Raw genomic sequence first — 21,622 nt, 5'->3', positions numbered from 1 at the left:
GTTTCAAACAATATCAGAGGTAATATCAGAACTTTAATTATCCCACATACTTCAGTTTGTGAGTTCTACCAACTTCTCTTTAAGCTTCTAAAGAAGAAAAAAAGACGAAGTACTCATGAATTGAAGGGAGTATAGCTCAGTAAATTAACTCACATTAGCTTGGCATAATAGAAAGTGTCCTAGCTCTATTACCAGCAGCTATTTGTTCTCTGACAAGTTGCTTCTCTTAGGCTCAACGTATTCTTCTAAAAAGCAAGGATTTTACTGCCTTATGTCACTAGGTTGTTAAAGATTTAACGACATAACATTTTGTAAGTGCTCAAAGAAACAGTGAAGCAATGAAATAATTTGTTCTTGAGCTTTATGGCTGAAACTGTTTTGGAATTGCAAATAAACCCCAATGTGTATTTTTTCAGAGGTTCTCATATTCAAATGTTGCCATTTTCTGAAATTGTTATCAAGTTCTAGTTTTGTGTATTAGTTGTTCTATTCTTTGTGGCTTATAATTTGGGGCATCACAGCTATTTCATAGTTTGTAACTAAATTTACTTATAAATATACTATTTCATCAAACTAGATAACATCACTGTCCACTATTACTGAGCTCATCAATCACGCCAAGGGCAGAAAGCTAATAGATGTCAAGACCTAGCTTGGACTACTGTTCCATACAGACTTAAACTTGGCAGATCTTTGTTAGAACGATTCTCAATCCCCATGTTCATCTCCAACTGACATGGAAAACAACATTCTACTTTTATTTTTTGTTTTCAGTTCCATGAAAGAGATGCAAGTTGACATTCTCTCATTTCTGAGATACATACTAGCAATATATGTGCACACAAAATCCCACGTTACTCAGCTCCATTCTCACTCCATAGATCACCTTACTACATATTTTTGTAGTGAAAAATCACAAATTTAATATTAGGTGACACCAAGTTTGCTTTGACTCACACTTTCTTTGGAGCTAGTCAGCAAATAGTCAAATGAACTTCCAGTGACTGCACAAAATATGGGCCACTTCACAAATCTGTGCATCATCTTTATGCAGGGGTCATGCTAATTTTCTCTGCATTTTGTTCCAATTTTAGTATATGTTTGCTGCTGAAGCAAGCACAAAGCTCTCCTTTTATACATGGACACTCATGAGTCATGGATGAGGCTTAGTTAGCTCTGTCAAATCCAACTGACATACTTGAGAATCAGAATTCTGGTGATGGCTTCCTGCCACACTCTGGGGAAGGATAATATGGGACCTTCTATGATCTGAGAAAAGGCACCATACTGGATATAAAGGGGCCTCAGCATACAGACCTGGTAGCAATGAAAAAAGGAAACTCATCTCTTTCTGCAACATTATTTGACTGAATCCTAAGGGCCTAAAGGATAACTTAACATGAAGGTCTTGGCTAAGTCTAGGCTGAGATTAAAAGCATAACAAAATTTTAAAACAAAATAATTCTTACTTTGATTTTCAAAAATACTTTAAGCCAAAGGAAACTCAGGATTCAGAAGAATAGGTATGGCTCATTTTATTCAATACTTAGATTTATAGAATGCATGTAAATCAGGCATTTCCAATTATTAGTATTAGTGTATAAGACTTATACATTTTCAAAAGGCAGTTAAAGGTTACCTTTTACTATTTTCTACCTGCGGAAATGCTTTTCTTTGAAAGGAGGGAGAAAAAGCTTCCATTGAGATTAAGTCCTCATACTCCAATTTTAAATCTCTCAGGTTACTCAAGCTGGGCAGCTAAACATGAAGTTTTTTGTTTTTGTTTTTGTTTTGAGATGGAGTCTCACTCTGTCCCCAGGCTGGAGTGCAGTGGCGCGATCTTGGTTCACTGCAACCTCCGCCCCGCCTCCCGGGTTCAAGCAATTCCCCGCCTCAGCCTCCGGAATAGCTGGGACTACAGGCACGCACCACCACACCCAGCTAATTTTTGTATTTTTAGTAGAGATGAGGTTTCACCATGTTGGCCAGGATGGTCTCCATCTCTTGACCTCATGATCCGCCCACCTTCACCTCCCAAAGTGCTGGGATTACAGGTGTGAGCCACTACTCCAGGCCAACATGGTTTTTTTGTTTTTTGTTTTTTTGAGAGGATATCTCGTTCTGTTACCCAGGCTGGAGTGCAGTGGCGCGATCTTGGCTCACTGCAACCTCCGCCTCCTGGGTCCAAGCGATTCTCCTGCCTCAGCCTCCCAAGTAGCTGGGATTACAGGGGCATACCACTATGCCCAGCTAATTTTTGTATTTTTAGTAGAGACGGGGTAGGCTGGTCTCGAACTTCTGACCTTGTGATCCGCCTGCCTCGGCCTCCCAAAGTGATGGGATTACAGGCACGAGCCACTGTGCCCCACCAACATGAAGTTTTTAAGGATGGAAGGAACCTGAGCGATAGTAGAATATGTTTGCTATATAATAGGTATTCAGCTTATGTTTCAATAAATTCCCAATAAATTGAGAAAATGGATAAACACATTTGGGAAGTGCAATTTTTTTTTTTTTTCTTGGAGCCTGGCTCTGTCGCCCATGCTGGAGTGTAGTGGTGCGATCTCGGCTCACTGCAAGCTCCACCTCCCGGGTTCACGCCATTCTCCTGCCTCAGCCTCCCAAGTAGCTTGGACTACTGGCGCCCGCCACCATACAAAATAAAAATTAAAAAAATACAAAATAAAAATTTTTTGTATTTTTAGTAGAGACGGGGTTTCACCGTGTTAGCCAGGATGGTCTCGATCTCCTGACCTCATGATCTGCCCGCCTCATCCTCCCAAAGTGCTGGGATTACAGGCGTAAGCCACCGCGCCCGGCCGGGAAGTGCAATATATATATATATAATTATTATTTTTTCTTTTTTGAGACGGAGTCGCGCTCTGTTGCCCAGGCTGGAGTGCAGTGGCGCGATGTCAGCTCACTGCCAGCTCCGCCTCGGGGAAGTGCAATATTTTTCAAGAAAACTCCTGTAAAGTAAAGCAACACTTTTGCAATAGTAATAAGCATTTATATTTTCTCCCGTCTCACTAAGAGGCCTGGGCCCCTGACCCCTCCGAGGTTTCCCCATCCTGGGTGCCATGAAGCCTGCGGGCACCAGAAAGCCGGGGTCCCCAACAGGACGGTGCGCCCGCCTCCTTCGCCTGGCCATTACCTCTCCTTCCTATCCCTTTTGTCCACGCCGGGGTCTCCAGGAGCCAGGAGGCGCTCCACCCCAGGGACGTCGCCCGACCGGGCAGCTCTGTGGAGCTTGCCGAGATCTTCCAAGCGGACGTCGTGCAGGGGCTGGTCTAAGGCGCCCTCATCGTGCTCGCTGTCGCTGCCATCGCTTTTGCTTAACCAGCCGAAGGAATCCGAGGACCACCGGTCCCCCAGGCAGCTTAAGGACAACTGGTCTTCCTGGCTCCCGACGCTAGGGGTCTTCCTCATGGCGGAGACTGCCGGCTTCGGAGACCCCTCAGCCCCTCCCCCCTTTTCTCCACCCCTGGAGGCCATCAGTAGCGAGCTACTGCCTCGGCCACAACCTCCCAGCAGGAAGGCCCGCGGTTGCCAATCTGTGAAAGGAGAACCGCCAAGCCAGAAATGCCAAACCAAGCGATCACTGCCACGCCAAGCCAAGCGACCACAGCCAAGCCAAGCAACCGCCGCCAAGCCAAGCGACCACCGCCAAGCCAAGCGACCACCGCCAAGCCAAGCAACAACCGCCAAGCCTCGCGGGTAAGGCCAAGCCACGCGGGTAAGGCCAAGCCAATCCGTTACACACCAGTGCGCCTGCGCACCTGTGACGTCACGGTAGCAGCAGCTCCAGCCTCCTAGAAAAAAACTGCTTGGCCTGCAGGTGGCGCTGCAGCTCCGGCGCCGACCTGGGCTGGCCGGTCGTCCCTGGGAGGTTTCAGGGTGGCAGCGCCTAGCCTGCCTATCATGAGTGACGCCTCACAGCGCCGCCGGCGCACCTACTCCTCTGCTTGCCCTGTTCAGGGGTGCGGGCCAGTTCCCGCCCCAGTGCCGCCATCGCTTGGCCGCCCCTGGCTTGGCCACAGCAGCGAAGTTGCACCAGGGTCCGCGCTGCCAGGACGCAAGCCGAGTCGGATGGCTGGGTCAGAGCGGCTGTCCGCTCGGCGGGAAGGGCCTGCCCTACGCCGCTGCCCGCCTAGCTTCTACTCGGCCTGCGCCCGGAGCCAGGGACCAGCTCTGGGCATTCCGCAGCCGCTCCCGCCCTGTGCCGCAGCCGCCGCGCACATCTGCCCAGGGGCCGTGCGGCTGGCGACTCGGGCGGGTCGGGGAAGGCCAGGTGCCACCGGGGTTGCTCGCCTCTAGTCCGTCCTGACCTTGCAGCCCCCGAGTACCAGTGAAATTTAAGAAAAGTGACGTCCGGGTGCGGTGGCTTACACCTGTAATCCCAGCACTTTGGGAGGCCGAGGCGGGCGGATCACTTGAGGTCAGGAGTTCGAGGCCAGCCTGGCCAACATGGCGAAACCCTGTCTCTACTAAAAATACAAAAATTAGCTGGGCGTGGTGGCGCGCGCCTATAGTCCCAGCTACTTGGGAGGCTGAGACAGGCGAATCGCTTGAACCCGGGAGGCAGAGGTTTTCAGAGGTTTGCAGTGAGCCGAGATCGCGCCACCGAACTCCAGCCTGGGCGACAGAGCAAGACTCTGTCAAAAAAAAAAAAAAAAAAAGAGAGAAAGAAAAAGAAAAGTGACAAAGGAGAATCTAGAGAGCACTCAAGTACTAATTCTTGAGGACAATTAAGACAGATCGCATTATGAAAAACAGATTTTGTCACTTAAGCCTCAGGGCTTCAGCCTAGATCCTGCGCTGCTCACCCACAGAAAGCCAATCACTGAGATGAGGATTGCCAAGGAAGAAAGCTTTAATCAGGTGCTGCAGCCGAGGAGATGGGAGCTCAGTCTCAAATCCCTCTCTCTGACCAACTAAAATTAGGGATTTGTAGTATAGCAAGGAAGAAATTTAACTATGTATAAGAAAACATGAACTAGGGAGGGGTCAGGAAGCAATCGTTTAAAAAAGTATCTTCGGCCGGGCTTGGTGGCTCCGGCCTGTAATCCCAGCACTTTGGGAGGCCGAGACGGGCAGATAATGAGATCAAGAGATCGAGACCATCCTGGCCAACATGGTGACCCCCTGTTCTCTACTAAAAATACAAAAATTAGTTGGGCGTGGTGGCACACGTCTGTAGTCCCAGCTACTCGGGAGGCTGAGGCAAAAGAATCGCTTGAATCCAGGAGGCGGAGGTTTCAGTGAGCCGAGATCGTGCCACTGCACTCCAGCCTGGCGACAGGGCTAGACTCCGTCTCAAAAAAAAAAAAAAAAAAGTATCTTTACCTTTCCTCCTCAATCTTGGCATAATTCCCCCTGCAAGTGGTTTCTGGGGTCTCAGTTGGCATTTAGTCTCACATATGACATTGCACATATCGTGTGCACATCTGCACAGCTCAGCAGCATCCTGGTTAGGCCTTGAAGGGCCTAACATGAGCCTATGGCCTCAGCAAGAAAGCTGCACAGGGGAAGCAGAGGAGCCAGCAGGGGCCCAGTCCTCTGCGGAAAATTCCAGCACCACCTGCAAGAGCAGCTGCAGTGGAAATTGTGACCCGACAAGGAATACATGCATGAAGATGCTGGTTTGAAAACCCACTCAGTGTAAATGTGGCACTTTGAAAAAATATTAATGATAAATGTCACTGAGAAAAAATCAGAAACAAAATATATTTATTAGAAATATTACAGTCATTTATCATACACTTTCCTGTGAATAGTTAAATACATCTAATTAGCATGTCATATCCTAACACTGCTGAGTACAATCTAGTGTGCTCTTTATGGACACGAGGCCACAGATGTATCAACTACATTCAACTAATGTAGTTAAAGTTAGTGTGCTACTCAGGATGCTACAGATTTAGCAAAATTCTAACCTGGATCAGAGGAGTGAAATGCCCCGTGAATTGAGGCAACTGTAGATATTCAAAATGCTTCTAAAAAGGCTGTGAGGTTATGTCCTTTACTGCATGTCATTGGTAGGTCATCTCAAAATGGCACTCGAGCTTTGCAAGGGTGAGAACTATTGCTAGATTTGGTAGGGGGTCTGCATCTATGGGCCCGAGTCCTCCATCTCCACAAGCCGCCCCTCAGTGGGGAAGAGGAGGGGGAGGCTAAGGGAGTCTCCGTAACGTTTGTGGACAGCAGGGAAGAGAACATGGCAGAGATTCCTCACCGCTGGATGGCTTGTCCCCTGGGGATGTGTGTTTTTATCTAACACCCACCGGCATCTACTTGGGTTGGTCTCTACAAAAGCTGTAAAACAAAAATTTAATGAAAAAGGAAAATAAAAGACTAATATTTTTGAAATGAGAAGGGGCTAGGACAAGAGAAGCTCCTGAGAATGTTATCCCCGCAGAGCGGGAGCCATGGGCTACCATCAGACAAGGAAAATTCAATCCATGTTCAATGCAGAGAACAGCGACTTCTCACCTTGAAAAACTCTCCAGCTCTACTGGGGCTTGCATTTTGCAGCTGTCTTTCATGTAAAAATGATACATTTAAAAAAGGATCTTCAGAACAACCGAAGAATTTTAAATGACTACCGGCTGAAGGAAGATGGAAAGAAATGTGGCTGTTGCGGCCTTTGAAAGCCTCAGGACAGAAACTGGGAATTTCACACTCTGCTGAGTATAGAAAAAGATGCTGACCTTGTTTTCCTGCTAACTTTCCACCTTCACCTGGTGCTCTGAGCTCTGTTAAAAACAGACCTAAAAACCCTACCCCTTGGCCTAGCTGGGTTGGGGACTGCCTCCCCTAGGTCCACCTCCACACGCCAGCAGATGGCTTGGGGGAGCCCTAGCTGCTGTGCTAGAAGGCCTATTCCTGGACTCCTGAGGCCATCAGTCACAGTTCCAGGACCCCAGCAGAACCTTCCCTTCCCCAAAACACCACCTGTTTTTCTTGTGTGTGTGTGTGTGTGACAGGGTCTCGCTCTTTTGCCCAGGCCAGAGTGCAGTGGCACAAACACAGCTTACTGCAGCCTCGAACTCCTGGGCTCAAGTGATGCTCCCACCTCAGCCTCCTAAGCAGCTGAGATTACAGGTGCCTATCATTGTACCCAGCTAATTAAAAAACAAAATTTTGGGCCAGGCGCAGTGGCTCACCCTTGTAGTCCCAGCAATTTGGGAGGTTGAGGCAGGCTTATCACTTGAGGTCAGGAGTTCGAGACCAGCCTGGCCAACATGGTGAAACTGTTTCTACTAAAAATACAAAAATATGCCAGGCATGGTGGCATGTGCCTATAATCCCAGCTACTCAGGAGGCTGAGGCAGGAGAATCTCTTGAACCTGGGAGGCGGAGGTTGTAATGAGCCAAGATCACACCACTCTAGCCTGGGTGACAGAGAAGTGAGACGCTCTCTCAAAAAAAAAAAAATTTTTTTTTATAGAGTCAGAGGTCTTGCCATGTTGCCCAGGCTGGTCTCAAACTCCTGGGCTCAAGCAATCCTCCCACCTCAGCCTCCCAAAGTGCTGGGATTATAGGCATGAGCCACCATGCCTGACCACCATGTGTATTTCTATGGATAGGACATGGCATTCCTCTTCTACATGCACACCACTGGCAAAAAAAAAAAAAAAAAAAAGGTAGTCGGGGAAACTCCTGGAGTTGTAAAAATAAATTGTACATGGCCTTTCATGTTTCTTTCCTTCTTTTTAACCTAAAGAGAGCAGGATACAGACAAAAATGGGGGAGTTTGGCCACAGTCATTGGCAACTTGGGCTCCCAGTGGAGAGGGGCTGGTATGGCCCCAGCAGGGAGGGAGGGAGGGAAACCGCAACACCATTGCTCAGAGCTGGTTCTAGATGGTTTACACGTGATCACTCAAAATAGAGCCAATCACAGGCCAGGTGTGGTGGCTCACTCCTGAGTGAGCTGAAATCGCACCACTGGCACTCCAGCCTGGGCGACAGAGCAAGACTCTGTCTCAAAAAAGAAAAACACACACACACACAAAAACAGCCGGGCTCAGTGGCTCATGCCCGTAATCCCAGCACTTTGGGAGGCTGAGGCAAGCAGATCACCTGACATCAGGAGTTCGAGACCAGCCAGGCCAACATGGTGAAACCCCCTCTCTACTAAAAATACAAAAACATTAGCTGGGTGTGGTGGTGGGCACCTGTAATCCCAGCCACGTGGGAGGTTGAGGCAGGAGAATCGCTTAAACACGGGAGGTGGAGGTTGCAGTGAGCTGAGACAGTGCTATTGCCCTCCACCCTAGGCAATAAGAATGAAACTCCGTCTCAAAATAAATAAGTAAAAATAAAAATAAAAAACAGAACCAATCACAGAAAACACCCACTCCCACTCCGGGTATCCCAAGACAGCAACTGCCTCCCCACATAAACCCTGGAGTAATTCTAGCTTAAATCTAACAACCAACAGCTCAACTCAACTACTTGGGATATTACTTTCCCCCACTTTAATGGTGGGCAAAGTAGAAGTACAGGGTTAATAACAAAAAAAAATGCTTCAAACAAGTGCGTGAATCAGCAGAAGTAATAACTTTCAGGTTGAATTGGTTCTATGTGTCGAGTTTCATTTAAATACAAAGGCATGGGTAATGTAATGACCATCACCAAACAGCTGCTCAGGAGCTCCCACAGGCTGCCTACCTTGTGGCTGCCAGGGAAAGGTGTCCACCCCTCAGTGGTTCTCCAAGCAGCTGTGCTTCAGTCGCCTAAAGAACTTACAAAACATGTGGACTGCATCTCTGGTCCCATTCCAGACATTCTGAAGTTAACCAACTAGGGCAGCCAAGAGTGTTTTCAAAAGGGTTCCCTGGAGGTTCTGATGCAGAGCCGCAGCTGGGATGCACTAACAGGGCTGGGGCATAGTTCTTGTCTCAAGGTGGCTTGAGAATCAGGGATCCGCTGACCCGTGCAGCCTAGCTGCCACCTCTGCAAAGGTCTGGCTTGGAGGAGGGGACTGAGCTCCCACCTCTCCAGGAATGGTCAGAGGCTGGACCTGCAGCCTCTAGAACCTGGCTCTGAACCACTGGCTCAGATCAGCAGAAATGTACTTTGAGTAGTAATGGCAGTCACTGTCATTCTTGGTGACTCACTGGATAATCCTTGTTGGAGGGGCGCTAACAGGCTATTTGGCACTTAGAACAGCAAGGGATGGGCATTACCCATTTCCCTCAACCACCTGTGTGAGCCATGCCCTCACTCGCTGTGTAGTGCACACAGATCTGCCCAGAAGAATGCCACAGAGCCACCAGATGGACACCTGGGCCGAATTGAGCACTTCTGAGGGACTGGGGCGGCTCTGGGGAGGGCTCTGCTGCCACTTGAGGTGACCAGTAGGGTGCTGGGGCAACTGCATTCTTCGTTTTTAATTATAAATGTGCCCTCACCGCCCACCCCTAAGGGCTTTTCCCATGCCGATGAAAGAGGTCTGCGGAAGTACTAAAGGCCAAATCAGTCCAGAGCTGAAATACTGTTGGGATTTGCTGTCAGCCCAGCATCCCCAGAGGCACCCAGCCTTAGCCTGCTCAACCCTGTGAAGCACACACAGGCCATTCACACATGTGACCTCCTGTCAAATTCTGTGGGGGACAAGCCTGTGTGGATGTGAATGGGAGGGTAAACGAATGGGAGGACAAACGCGCGGGTGACGAGGACTGCAGTTTCCCTAGTGTGAAAGCTGCTGGCTGCTCAGGAGCACACAGACTTCAGTGGCAGAGGTGTGGGGCACCTCCCAGGGACTCCAGCAAAGCAGCCAGGGGCTCCCTTGCATTCTCACAGGCTTTCCTTTTGCTACAATGAATCAAATAAGGGATGGTGAGAGCTAAAAGTGAATCAAGTTCCAGGTGTTAACATTGTTACCTAGAAGTCCCATTTTTCCCCAAAAGGCTGAGTGTGCACGTTTCCAGGTTGCCCTGGAACAAATGTTTATTTTTTGTGTTTTTTTTTTGGGGGGGGGGGAAGGGGGAAGGGAGGGTTCACAAGGGCAAAGTTTTGGGTTTTATCGTTTTTTTGAGACAGGGTCTGGCTCCTTCACACAGGCTGGAGTGCAGTGGTACGCTCATAGCTCACTGCAGCCTGGAACTCCTGGGCTCAAACGATCCTACTGCCTTGGCTTCCTAAAGTGCTGGGATTACAGCCACGAGCTACCACACCCAGCCAAGGTCAAAGGTTTCATAAAGGCAAAGCCTGGATATTTTTAACAACAGCAACCAAAAGACTGATTTGGAGATGCTCTTTGTCTGAATTTTTGTAGATGATGTGTTCAGCCACCCAAATGTAATCAGCAAAACAAGCCTGGGTGTGGGGTCTTGGTCTGGAAGGAGGGAGGCTGCCCTCTTTAGAAGCATCCCACAAGAGATCAAAGAGTCCCCAATTTACAGTCCAGCTGCGTTTGCATTTGAGACAGGTACATGGTGGGACCCACTCTGTTTCTTATTTGGGTATTGGTCCACTTGGATTGAGCCTGTCTTTGAAGTCTAGGCAGCTGGGTGGTGGGCAGAGCAGGGTCAGTGGACAGTGATCAGGCGCTTCCAGGAAAAGCTGCAGTAGGTGGCAATGGTGGCTGCCCCAGGCCCTCCAGGGTTACGTCTCAAAGTACTTGTAGATTTGGGCCACGTACTGCATCACGCTCTGCCAGTCGGGCCGGTCCGTGTACAGCATCTCGCTGAGTTCCTGCAGGGGAAGGGAATGGGGGACAGATCACAAGGCAGGACATTACAGACCCCTTCCCCTCAAGGACTTCAATCCAGGTTAGGGCTTACACTGCCTGGAAACCCTCCACTTAAACAGACAGAACGTGAAGGCCAGCACAGGTGGTGCTGAAAGCAATGAGTTAAAGGCCTTTTCCTCCCACTTATTCAGGAGATACTGTCCCTTTCCAAAAATGGAAAACATGACCTCCCACTGCTTTTATCTTTTAACCATATGACAGCATTTAAACAAGTTTTAAAAAGCAAAAATCACCCATAATTTCACTATTAAAATGATTTCCAAGTTTCTAAATTACATTTGAATCCACCTCTAATTCCCCAGGCTCCCAGCACACTGCACGTGCTATTACGTGGGCTGTGCCATTACGTGGGCTGAACATTTCACACCCGGGTCCCCGTGCTGCTGTGCCATTGTGCGGGCTGCCATTCTAGTGAATGTGCACTGACCAGGGAAATTGCTGTCCACAAGGGACATGGCATCCAGTGTACGCTCACCTCATGACCACCACAGACTTTGCAATCAGCATCTTTGTGCAGTATTGTTTCCTTCTGTCGAACTAGTCCCTCAAGATAAATTACTGAGTGGGATTATCACAAAAGCCTTGAACCAATTTCAAATGCAACCATTTATTTCACCAGCATTAAGTGTTACCATTTAACATGTTTTTTGTTTGTTTGTTATTTAATATAGTTTGGTGATTTTTTTGGCTTATTTTTATTTTTACTTTTGCTAATTTGCTGGTTTTTACTGACTGATTTATTTTTGTTCATTTTGCAAGTAAGCTTGTAATGAGCATGCATAACATCCAGGCCAGAAAGGGAGGGGCAAGAGGGTGGGCATCCTGTCAGGCACTCAAACTTTTCTGAAATTTGTGCCACTAGACATATTTAATAATTAACTTTGGGATTGAATTTGGAATCCTGTGTGGTTAAAAAGAGAATAGTAGGAAAGGACCCTGATGTAAAGCCAGAAGCAGAGATGCCACGGAAAAGTAAGGCTGAACTTAGCACATCGGTTCCTGGGCATTGACAGAGCTGGCTGAGGCTGCTAATGAGCCATTCATCCCCTGATTCAAAATCTGAACAGACTTCACTTATTCTGCTCCCTGGTGATGCTAAAAAATTATCAGCCTATCATTAGTCATGGGAAAGGAGTGGAAGAGGAGTTGGTAGAACATTACATGCAGGTACACCTAGAACAATTTTAAAAGAAAAACAAACTTTCACAGAATACAAGGATAGAATGTCTCCTTCTACCTACACTGCTGTAGTCATGACTGCACACAGACTGAGGCCTGGCAAGCTAAAATCCTTACCAAGGAGTGTTGCTAACATGACTTACAGAAAGGAAGTGATGAAGAATTGAGCGTGCAATTTGGGAGACAGATGAGCTCTGGGAAAAGAAGGGATACCTACAAACGCAAGAGAGATGGCACACTGCACACTTTCCTCTGTACGATGGAAACGGTGTGTCTTTAATCTCAGAGAGGACTCAGAAGTCCAATCAATATTCACAGTTTTGAGCAGACAATCTTACATGCTTGAACTTCATAACTGAACTAAAAATATTTAGTACATTGTTAACATCATATTTGAGAATTTGTGAAAAGATGTTATACATTTCAGAAGACAGAGTATGCTGCATTAGTAACAATCTTATAGTGCATGACATTTGTTTGAATTAGTAGTTAAGACCCTCCAAAAGATGCCAGACCCAGATGATTTCACTTGTGAATTCTATCAAATACTTAAGGAAGAAATAATACCAATTCTACACAATCTCTTCAAAAAATGGAAGAGGAGAGAATACTTCCCAACTCATTCTAGGATCCCAACATTATCCTGATAACAAAACTAGACATAAACATTACAGGAAATCTACATATCAATTTCTCATGAATACACAATCTATTAACCTATAAAAGTATAATACATCATGATCAAGTGAGGTTCATCCCAGGAACACAAGGCTGGTTCAACATTTGTAAACTGATGTAATTCATCACATTAATTCATTAGCTAACTGAATGAGAAAAACCATATGATCAAATCAACAGATGAAGAAAAAGCATTACACAAAATTCCACAACCAAGGTAGTTTTTATAGGTGGTAACTCTCAACAAACTAGGAAGAGAAGGGAACCTCTTTTACCTAGCAAAGGATACGTACAAAAAACCAACAGCCGACATCATACTTAATGGTGAAAGACTTGAACATTCCCCCCGTAAAATCATGAACAAGGCAAGGATGCCCTTTCTCATCTGTCCTATTTAAAACTGTACTGGACTGTAATCCCAGCACTTTGGGAGGCCGAGGCGGGTGGATCACCTGAGGTCAGGAGTTCAAGACGGGCCTGGCAAACATACTGAAACTCCGTCTCTACTAAAAATACAAAAAAATTAGCCAGGCATGGTGACAGGTGCCTGTAATCCCAGTTACTCAGGAGGCTGAGGCAGGAGAATCACTTGAACCCAGGAGGCAGAGGTTGCAGTGAGCCAAGACCATGCCATTGCACTCCAGCCTGGGTGACAGAGCAAGACTCCATCTCAAAAACAGAAACAAAAAAAAATGTACTGGAAATTCTAGCTAGTGCAAAACGGCATGAAAAAGAAACAAATGGCACGCAGATTGGAAAGGGAGACATAAAACTGCCTTTATTTGCAGATGATATGATTGTTTAAAAAATCCCAAAGCATTTACACGCAGGTTTAGCTAAGTCTCAGGATACAACGTCAGTATACAAAAGTCCATTGCTGTCCTATATACCGATTGAACAACTGGATTTTGTAATAAGAAAAACAATATCATTTACAATAGCACCAAAAAAAAAAAAACCCCACTAAGGTCTAAATCTAGTAAGATATGTGCAGAAGGCAGACACAGTTGTCCAGGTGGTTGAGGGCATGCGCTCTGGAGCTGCCTGCCTGGCCTTGCCTCTTGCCTTTCCTGCTCATAAGCCATGTGCCTCAGTTTCCTCTTGTAGAGTGCATCCACCTCGCAAGACCTCCGTGAGGGTCCAACAAGTCCTTGCATGAAAAATGCCCAGAATGGTAGATACATACAGTAAATATGAAAAAAAAATGCTTGTCACACAATCAAGCACAAATTAGCTATTTAAGCACAGCTCATTAAGTTTACACTTGCAGAGTAGGCCCAGCCATGCCTCAGGAATTGCTGCGTGGTGACCTCCCTCCACGGGGGCATGCCAGCACCCAGTCCTGCAGCGGCTGTCCTGGTGGGCATGCTGGCACTCAGTGAGCAACAGCCCTCATGGACTGCATGGCCTGGTAAAGACACAGAAGCCCTGGGGACACATGTTTTAGCCGTTTTTATGACAGTGACATCACATATCGTCCCTCGCCTGACTCCTTTTCTGGGGAGTTGCTCGCATCTGTAATTGGGCTGGCTAAGATGCTCTCCTTACACGGTGGCTGAGAAAGAACACTTTCTAATATCTGGGGAACACTACAGAGTTTCATTTTTAAAGATCTCATCATCTCACACCCGTCAGAATGGCTATTGATAAAAAGTCAAAAAGTAACAGATGCTGACAACGCTGTGGAGAAAAGGGAATACACTCTTGGTGGAAATGTAAATTAGTTCAGTTACTGTGGAAGGCAATTTGGAGATTTCTCAAAGAACTTAAAACAGAACTACCATATGACCCAGCAATACCATTACTGGGTATATATCCAGAAGAAAAGAAATCGTTCTACCAAAAACACATGCACATTCATGTTCATCACAGTGCTAGTCACAATAGCAAAGACATGAAATCAACCTAGGTGTCCATCAACAGTAGACTGGATAAAGGGCCGGGCACAGTGGCTCATGCCTGTAATCCCAGCCCTTTGGGAGGCTGAGGCAGGTGGATCACATGAGGTCAGGAGTTCAAGACCAGCCTGGCTAACATGGTGAAACCCCATTTCTACTAAAAAAATACAAAAAATTAGCTGGGCGTCGTGGTGCGTGCCTATAATCCCAGCTACTCAGGAGGCTGAGGCAGGAGAATTGCTTGAACCCGAGAGTCGGAGGTTGCAGTGAGCCAAGATTGCACCATTGCACTCTAGCTTGGGCAACAAGAGTGAAATTCCATCTCAAAAAAAAAAAAGAAAAGAAAAAATTAAAAAAAAAAAGAAAACCAGTAGGCTGGATAAAGAAAATGTGGTATGTATATGCCATGGAATACTATGAAGCCATAAAAAGAACAAAATCATGTCCTTTGCAGCAGCGTGGATTCAGCTAGGGGCCATTATCCTCAGCAAACTAATGCACAAACAGAAAACCAAGTAAGACATGTTCTCACTTATAAGTGCGAGCTCAACACTGGGTAGTCATGGACATAAAGACGGGGACAGTAGACACTGGGGACTACAAGAGGGAGAAGGGAGGGAGGGAGGCAAGGGCTGAAAAACTATTGGCTACTATGTGCACTATCTGGGTGACAGGATCACTCATACCCCAAACCTCAGCATCATCCAGTGTACCCATGTAACAAACCTGTACATTTACTCCTTGAATCTAAAATAAAAGTTGAAATTATAAAAATAAAGATCTCATCCTAGTATGTTATACCCCAGAAACTTATATTTACTTGAATATAAACATATAAGACAATTTTCCTGGCATAATCTAACAACAGAACTTGACTGAAGATTTGGGGATTACTGCTGTCACTTCTGACTGGGTGTAGTTTTAAAGTGTCATGTGTAATTCAACATATTGGATTTTCCAATCCACATCAAAGTACTGAAAAGCAAATTTAAGAATGTAGGAAATTTCTATTTTCTTGGTGGAATAAGCTGGGAAAGTGCTTACAAACACTCCTAAATGCCTTTGAGATTAATTATCATGTGTGTCAGCAGCTCCTCACAGACCATCCACACAAATGAAACCCCGGCTCTGACAATTAGGACAACAAAATGACCTCATTCACTTCCCAGCTCACTAACTTCTATAGCACATTAGATGAAAATTAAGAAAAAGGTATTACATTTAAACAGAAGTAAATATTAATTACAGCACTCCAAAGAAAAACGTATTCTGTGTAAAATATAATCTTCCAACAAGGTCTCATTGTATCTTTACCCTCACCTGATCTCCCTGTTGGTACTCCTCAGTTCTGTTGTTTCTGAAGGGAGATCCCTGCTACTCCACCCTGCTCAGATGTGTAAGTTTCCTCACTCCTTTTTAAATTTCCCAGACTTGTCAATACACAATAGGGATATCTGTGTCTTAAAGATTTAGCAAAATCTGGGCTGATGGGGATATTTTTTCTTTGTGTGTGTGACTACATTTTAAAGCATAAATTCAACCTCTTTAATGGTTAAAGTTTTATTTCTTCTTAAGTTTCATGGGAATATTTACATTTAATATTTGAAGAAATATACTTGTATTTTTCTAGAAAACTGTCCATTCTGTTTCAAAATTATACTGGCATAGCACTGTTGATGGTGATGAGATTTCACAATAGATGTACATTCACTTTTTCATTTCTCAGATTCCCCACATGCTTTGAGGGTTATGGAATTGTATTTTTTTTTTTTTTTTTTTGAGATGGAGTTTCGCTCTTGTCACCCAGGCTGGAGTGCAATGGTGCAATCTTGGCTCACTGCAACCTCCGCCTCCTGGGTTCAAGCAATTCTCCTGTCTCAGCCTCCCGAGTAGCTGGGATTACAGGCACCCGGCACCACACCCAGCTAATTTTGTGTATTTTTAGTAGATATGGGCTTTTGCAATGTTGGCCAGGCTGGTCTCAAACTCCTGACCTCAGGTGATCCACCCACCTCGGCCTCCCAAAGTGCTGGGATTACAGGTATGGGCCACTGCACCCAGCTGGAATTGTATCTCATTTTTATTTCAACTTAGATTTTCCCAATCCCTAATTACATTGAACATCTTTAAAAATCCTCATTGACCATTCATCATCATCTTCTGTGAATTTTCTCTTCTAGTCTTTGATAATTTCCTACTAGGTTGTATTTTTATTACTGGTGAACAGAAATTTTTAATAGATTATCTGTCTTTGCTTTTTCTGTAGTCTCATTACAATATGTCTGGATGGATATTTTGTTTTATTCATCCTGCTTGAGATAAATGAAGAATCTGTGGACTCTTTCATTATCCTTTCATCATTCTGGAAAATTTTCAGGCATCATATCTTCAAATACTGTCTCCATTCCATTCTTTCTATCCTTTTCATCTGGAATTCCCTCTGGGCATGGAACATGTCCATCGTCTGATTTTTTTTGTCCATGTCTCTTAAATTCTGAGACAGACACTATTATTTAGACAGCCCAACAGTCATTCCCAAGCTCTCTCCCTCACAGGCTTCCCACTAAAGAAACTGAAAACTGTTCATACACTCACTTCCTCAAATGCCCTTGCAGCTGGGGACCATGTAACAGAGTACTGCCAATGACCTGGAGAAACCCAGGGAGCCTTTTACTTTCATTCTTTAAAGGGAAAGATAGGAGGCACTTGCTCTATCTCTTCCCCTTCTTCCTGCCCTGTAGGTGGAAGTGATGTCTGAAGTTTGGCAGCCACCTTCAACCACAAAGGGACAAAAGGAACAGATTAAAGATGGTGAGAATGGAGAGGAGACACTCTGGGGCTTTGATTACAATACTGAGTGGTGAACCAGTTCTAAAACTACTACTGTTAAGAAAATTAACATTTTTATGGTTTAAGCAATTGCTGGTTGGGTTTTCCATTTCTTGAAGCTGAACACATACTAATTCAACCTTACCATTATATTTTATATTTTTTAATGTCTCTTTTATATTTTGGGTGATGTCCCTATATTTATTTTCCAATTTAGTATTTCTCTCTTCTGCTGTATCTAATGAGTTTGGCAACACATATTGTGGTCTTAATTCCAAATTTTCATTTCTAGAAGTGTTATTTGATTCTTTTTACAAAACTCTTTTTTAAATAGAATCATTCTTTCCTTGTGGTTTCTATTCCTCCTTTTATCTCTTTCATATGTTTAAATAGTCTTTTGGTAGTCTCTTATTATTTATCATCTCAAGTTCTGGTAGATAATCCTTTTGTTTGCTGTATCTGCTGACTAGCTCAAGTAGATCATTTTCTCAAGTGTTCTGGTACTTTTTAGCAGCCATTGTAGTATCAGCCCAGGGGCTTCCTGCATCTAAGAGTATACTAAGGGCTTCATGCAGCACAGAGATTATAAATTTGGACTCTAAACCTCATCTGGCCCTGTTTCCTTTCCTTGCAAGAGACTGTCTCTCTTTTCTCTCTCTCCTTTTCCTCTCTCTGCGCGCACGTGCTCACACAATCTCAGGTGGAGACCAGCTTCCTTATCACCTCCCTGGGCTGGCTGGTGGAGTTTTAGAGATTTCTGCTTTCACTAAGAAGATCAGCATGTTGTGAGCCTTGGCTTTATGCAGGCTTGGTGCTTGCTTGGCCCACCATCCCCCACCCACCCCTGCCGAGTTTTGCAGGCTCAGTTGTGCCTGGTTTCTGCTTTGTTTTACATTTCTGGCATCTGGGTATTTCCCATTCTTTCTTGAGAGCTTAGCTATGTGTTGATATTTTTTAACATAGCATTTTATTCAGATTTCTAGGTGCTCTGAACAAGAGGGCTCTAATAATAATTCAGTCTACTGTGTTTCCAGAACTGAAATTTGTCCATATGAAATCTTATGCAATTGAAAATCTCTTAGAGTTGAAAATCTCTAAATCATATGTTGATATGTGATTATATCAACTGGATAACTCTATATTAGGTATTGAGAGCAACAGACTTTCGGCAAACAGATGTCAATGTTCTACAAGAAATTGTTTATCAGATGGCATCAAGTTATTTCTCATACAATTAAAATAAAGTATCACAAGGATACAAAATAGGATACTTACCAGGCTGGGTTTGATGCCTACACTTTCAGCTGCTTCAAATGCCAACAAGAGATTCCTCTTCTAAGTTAAAAAGACAAAGAGACTGGAATCAGTAATTTAAAATATACAGCTTTTGCCAGGAAAGAATATCAACTGATATTCCCATATAGATTATTCACTATTATAAAACAAAGAATAGAAAGTCAAGTGTACAATATATGGTCTCAGTTTAAGAAAAAAAAATCAACAGGTTGCAACTGCACCAAAACTAACATTACTGATTGACACCTATCAAAGATAAATTTTTGTTTACCTTTGTCAAGATTTAGGTAATTCATACTTTGCAAGATTTATGGCATAAACATTCTGTTGCATAACAAAGTTGCTTAAACATGATGCTATATCAAACAAATTATCAAAGTAATAAATGCATATATTATAGTATATATAGATTGTATTTAAATAAAATGAAAACCTGTTCCTTCCTTCAATCCTGGTCCTTCAGAGAACTACCTTTCAATTTCTGTTTAGTTATGGATTATTTCCGTATCTCTGTAATATGCTTACACAACTACTACTTGATTTCTAAAATGAAGGCATTTTCTACTGATTTCCTCCAGGACAAATGAGGACTCAGGCACCATGCATCTGCCTCCTCCTTACACTGTAGACACATAGCTAATTTTACTGCCCGTATTAATATTAGCTATGTTTGTGACCTTAAATAATATCCTTGAACTTCTATTTTTTGTCCCATTGGGTATGGACAACACTTCTTGACTCTACTTTGTATGTCAGGAGTAAATTACCCTTTCTTCCCTCCACCTGGTCAAGTTGTACATTGTCACAGCTGAGAACATTTGCTTCCTTCCCTGGAAGCACATTTAAGTCCTCTGTGCTCTCTGACTAGAATGATTCTGGAAGCTGAAAACCACAAGTGGCATCACAGAAGCCAGCTCTGGGCACGTGTCCTCTACAGCTCTACCATCATGACCTGAGCCACTCAAAGCATCATTCAAAGGAGTTCCTCTGTTACTCTACCAGTCGTCAAAATCACCCCACATTTTAGTGTGCCCCAGATTTGGACCCTGCCTTTCTTCAAAAGTTTGGTTTTTTCCTACATTTCTGCTTGTTTGGGGTTTTCCTCACTGGGAGGAGGGCTTCGTGCCTCCTTCTCATCTGGCCTCTTGCCCATTCTGACTGTTGCTTTTAAGTCCTAACATTCTCCTTGTGGCTACCGCCATTCTATTCTGACACAGAGGGCCTGCCTCATAGTTGGACCCTGGCTTCCTCACACAGCTTCTCATCTTCTCCTTTATCACAGCCTCAAGCTCTTAATCATCTCATCATTCTATGAAACCCTACAGCCCCAAGCCCTCCAGAACCTCACTGATTTTTGGATTTTACTCCCCCTATTGCCTAGGTTTCCTTCTCAAGAAAGAATATGGGGAGACACATTTTCGGGATGTATGAAAATTTCCCCTTTCTACCATCACGTTCAGTTAACAGGCTGGCTGGACAGGGAATCTGAGGCTGAAAATAATTTCCCCTTAGAATGTTAATGGTAGTGTGCTCCACAGTCATTCAGCCCTAGTGTGTGGCTTCTTTTGGGGACTCTTCCTGGCTATTCTCTGATGTTTGTTCATCTAGATGAACTTAAGAATCAATTGTTCATGCTTCTCCCATTCCAAAATTCATTTCAAAATTACTAGGATTATATTAAAATTAAATTGTTATATTAAGTATAATTGAGAGAGAATTGTTTCTCTACATATTCAGTTTTAAGTTCCTCAGTGGAATTTCCTTTTCTTGAGATGGAATCTCGCCCTGTCACCCAGACTGGAGTGTAGTGGCTTGAGCTCAACTCACTGCAACCTCTGCCTCCCAGGTTCAAGTGATTCTCGTTTCTCAGTCACCTCAGTAGCTGAGATTATAGACATGCACCACCACACCCGGCTTTTTTTTTTTTTTTTTTTTTTGTATTTTTAGTAGAGAAGGGGTTTCGTCATGTTGACCAGGCTAGTCTCGAACTCCTGGGCTCAAGCGACCTGCCTACCTCAGCCTCCCAAAGTGCTGGGATTACAGGTGTGAGCTACGGCACCTGGCCATTATGTTCCTCAGTAGAATTTCTTAATTTTTTTGAGATGGAGTCTCGCTGTGTCACCCAGGCTGGAGTGCAGTGGCACAATCTCGGCTCACTGCAACCTCTGCCTCTTGGGTTCAACCAGTTCCCTTGCCTCAGCCTCCCTAGTAGCTGGGACTACACACGCCCACTACCACGCCTGGCTAATTTTTGTATTTTTAATAGAGACAGGGTTTCACCATATTGGCCAGGCTGGTCTTGAACTCCTGAACTCAGGTGATCCGCCTGTCAAGGTCTTCCGAACTGCTGGGATTACAGACATGAGCCACAGCACCTGTCCAAATTTCTTAATTTTATATGTTTAGATTTTATACATAATTATATATTTTAGATTTCATACATCATTTTATACCCTTTTCCATTTCCCGCACGGCTCTCACTCTCTGCCCTTGCTTGAACATCTAGAGCCTGAAGCGACAGGTTTTCCCTGACACCGAAGCAAACTGTAGGCACCAGGTCACCAAAAAACAGAAAGATGTGGCCACCACATTTTCTTCCAGTCTGTGGCCCATGCCTTGGAAAGCTGTTGATCTGTGGTGATCCTGCCCAGGCTGCCATGCCCCTTCCTTGAAATTAAAGGAAAGGAGCGGGCATGGGCTGGAAACTGCACACTTGTTTCCCTAACACTACTCTGTTCTGCCGAGAGTGGAGCTGTGAACTCCTGGCTTCCTTCCATTTAGCCCAAATTAATGGCAGCAATCTCCTATTTTGGTGCTATTGAGGTCTTTGTGTTTACTTCAGTCCTTTTGGTTTTTAGCCAGTTTTTAGGCCACCATTATTCCGGAAGTCAAATATTTTATGGCTTTTAATATGTAATGCCAAACATTGCTTTCTAGAGCGTTACCCCAATTTTTGGTTCCAGCAATAGTGTATAAGTGGC

At 44.7% G+C, this 21,622-nt stretch overlaps 2 protein-coding genes and 1 non-coding gene across 16 annotated transcripts in view; all 3 read right to left on the bottom strand.

Moving 5' to 3' along the window:
- Positions 1–4,544, bottom strand: part of LOC100443043 (coiled-coil domain-containing protein 144A) — a 142,721-nt gene extending 138,177 nt beyond the window's left edge. For 4 of the 7 annotated variants that reach the window (XM_054536307.2, XM_054536314.2, XM_054536316.2 and 1 more), the window contains exon 1: positions 3,155–4,543. In XM_054536307.2, the coding sequence (XP_054392282.1) occupies positions 3,155–3,495 (341 nt within the window). In that variant the 5' untranslated portion in view covers positions 3,496–4,543. Of the gene's footprint in view, positions 1–3,154 lie in introns of all 7 variants that reach the window. The other 3 variants (XM_054536312.2, XM_054536313.2, XM_054536306.2) reach the window with 2 other exon arrangements.
- Positions 1,010–1,118, bottom strand: LOC112131450 (U6 spliceosomal RNA). Its single transcript, XR_002913518.2, has one exon. It is a non-coding gene; the product is annotated as a U6 spliceosomal RNA (small nuclear RNA).
- Positions 4,545–9,924: 5,380 nt separating the features above from the next.
- Positions 9,925–21,622, bottom strand: part of SPECC1 (sperm antigen with calponin homology and coiled-coil domains 1) — a 305,733-nt gene continuing 294,035 nt past the window's right edge. For all 8 annotated transcript variants that reach the window (XM_054536298.2, XM_054536299.2, XM_054536302.2 and 5 more), the window contains 2 exons: positions 18,621–18,680; positions 9,925–10,703 (listed from right to left, as the gene is read on the bottom strand). In XM_054536298.2, the coding sequence (XP_054392273.1) occupies positions 10,614–10,703; positions 18,621–18,680 (150 nt within the window). In that variant the 3' untranslated portion in view covers positions 9,925–10,613. The remainder of the gene's footprint in view (positions 10,704–18,620; positions 18,681–21,622) is intronic.

Source organism: Pongo abelii, chromosome 19 (genome assembly GCF_028885655.2).
Source record: "Pongo abelii isolate AG06213 chromosome 19, NHGRI_mPonAbe1-v2.0_pri, whole genome shotgun sequence".
Lineage (NCBI taxonomy): Eukaryota > Metazoa > Chordata > Mammalia > Primates > Hominidae > Pongo > Pongo abelii.
This window is presented reverse-complemented; position numbering and strand designations above follow the sequence as displayed.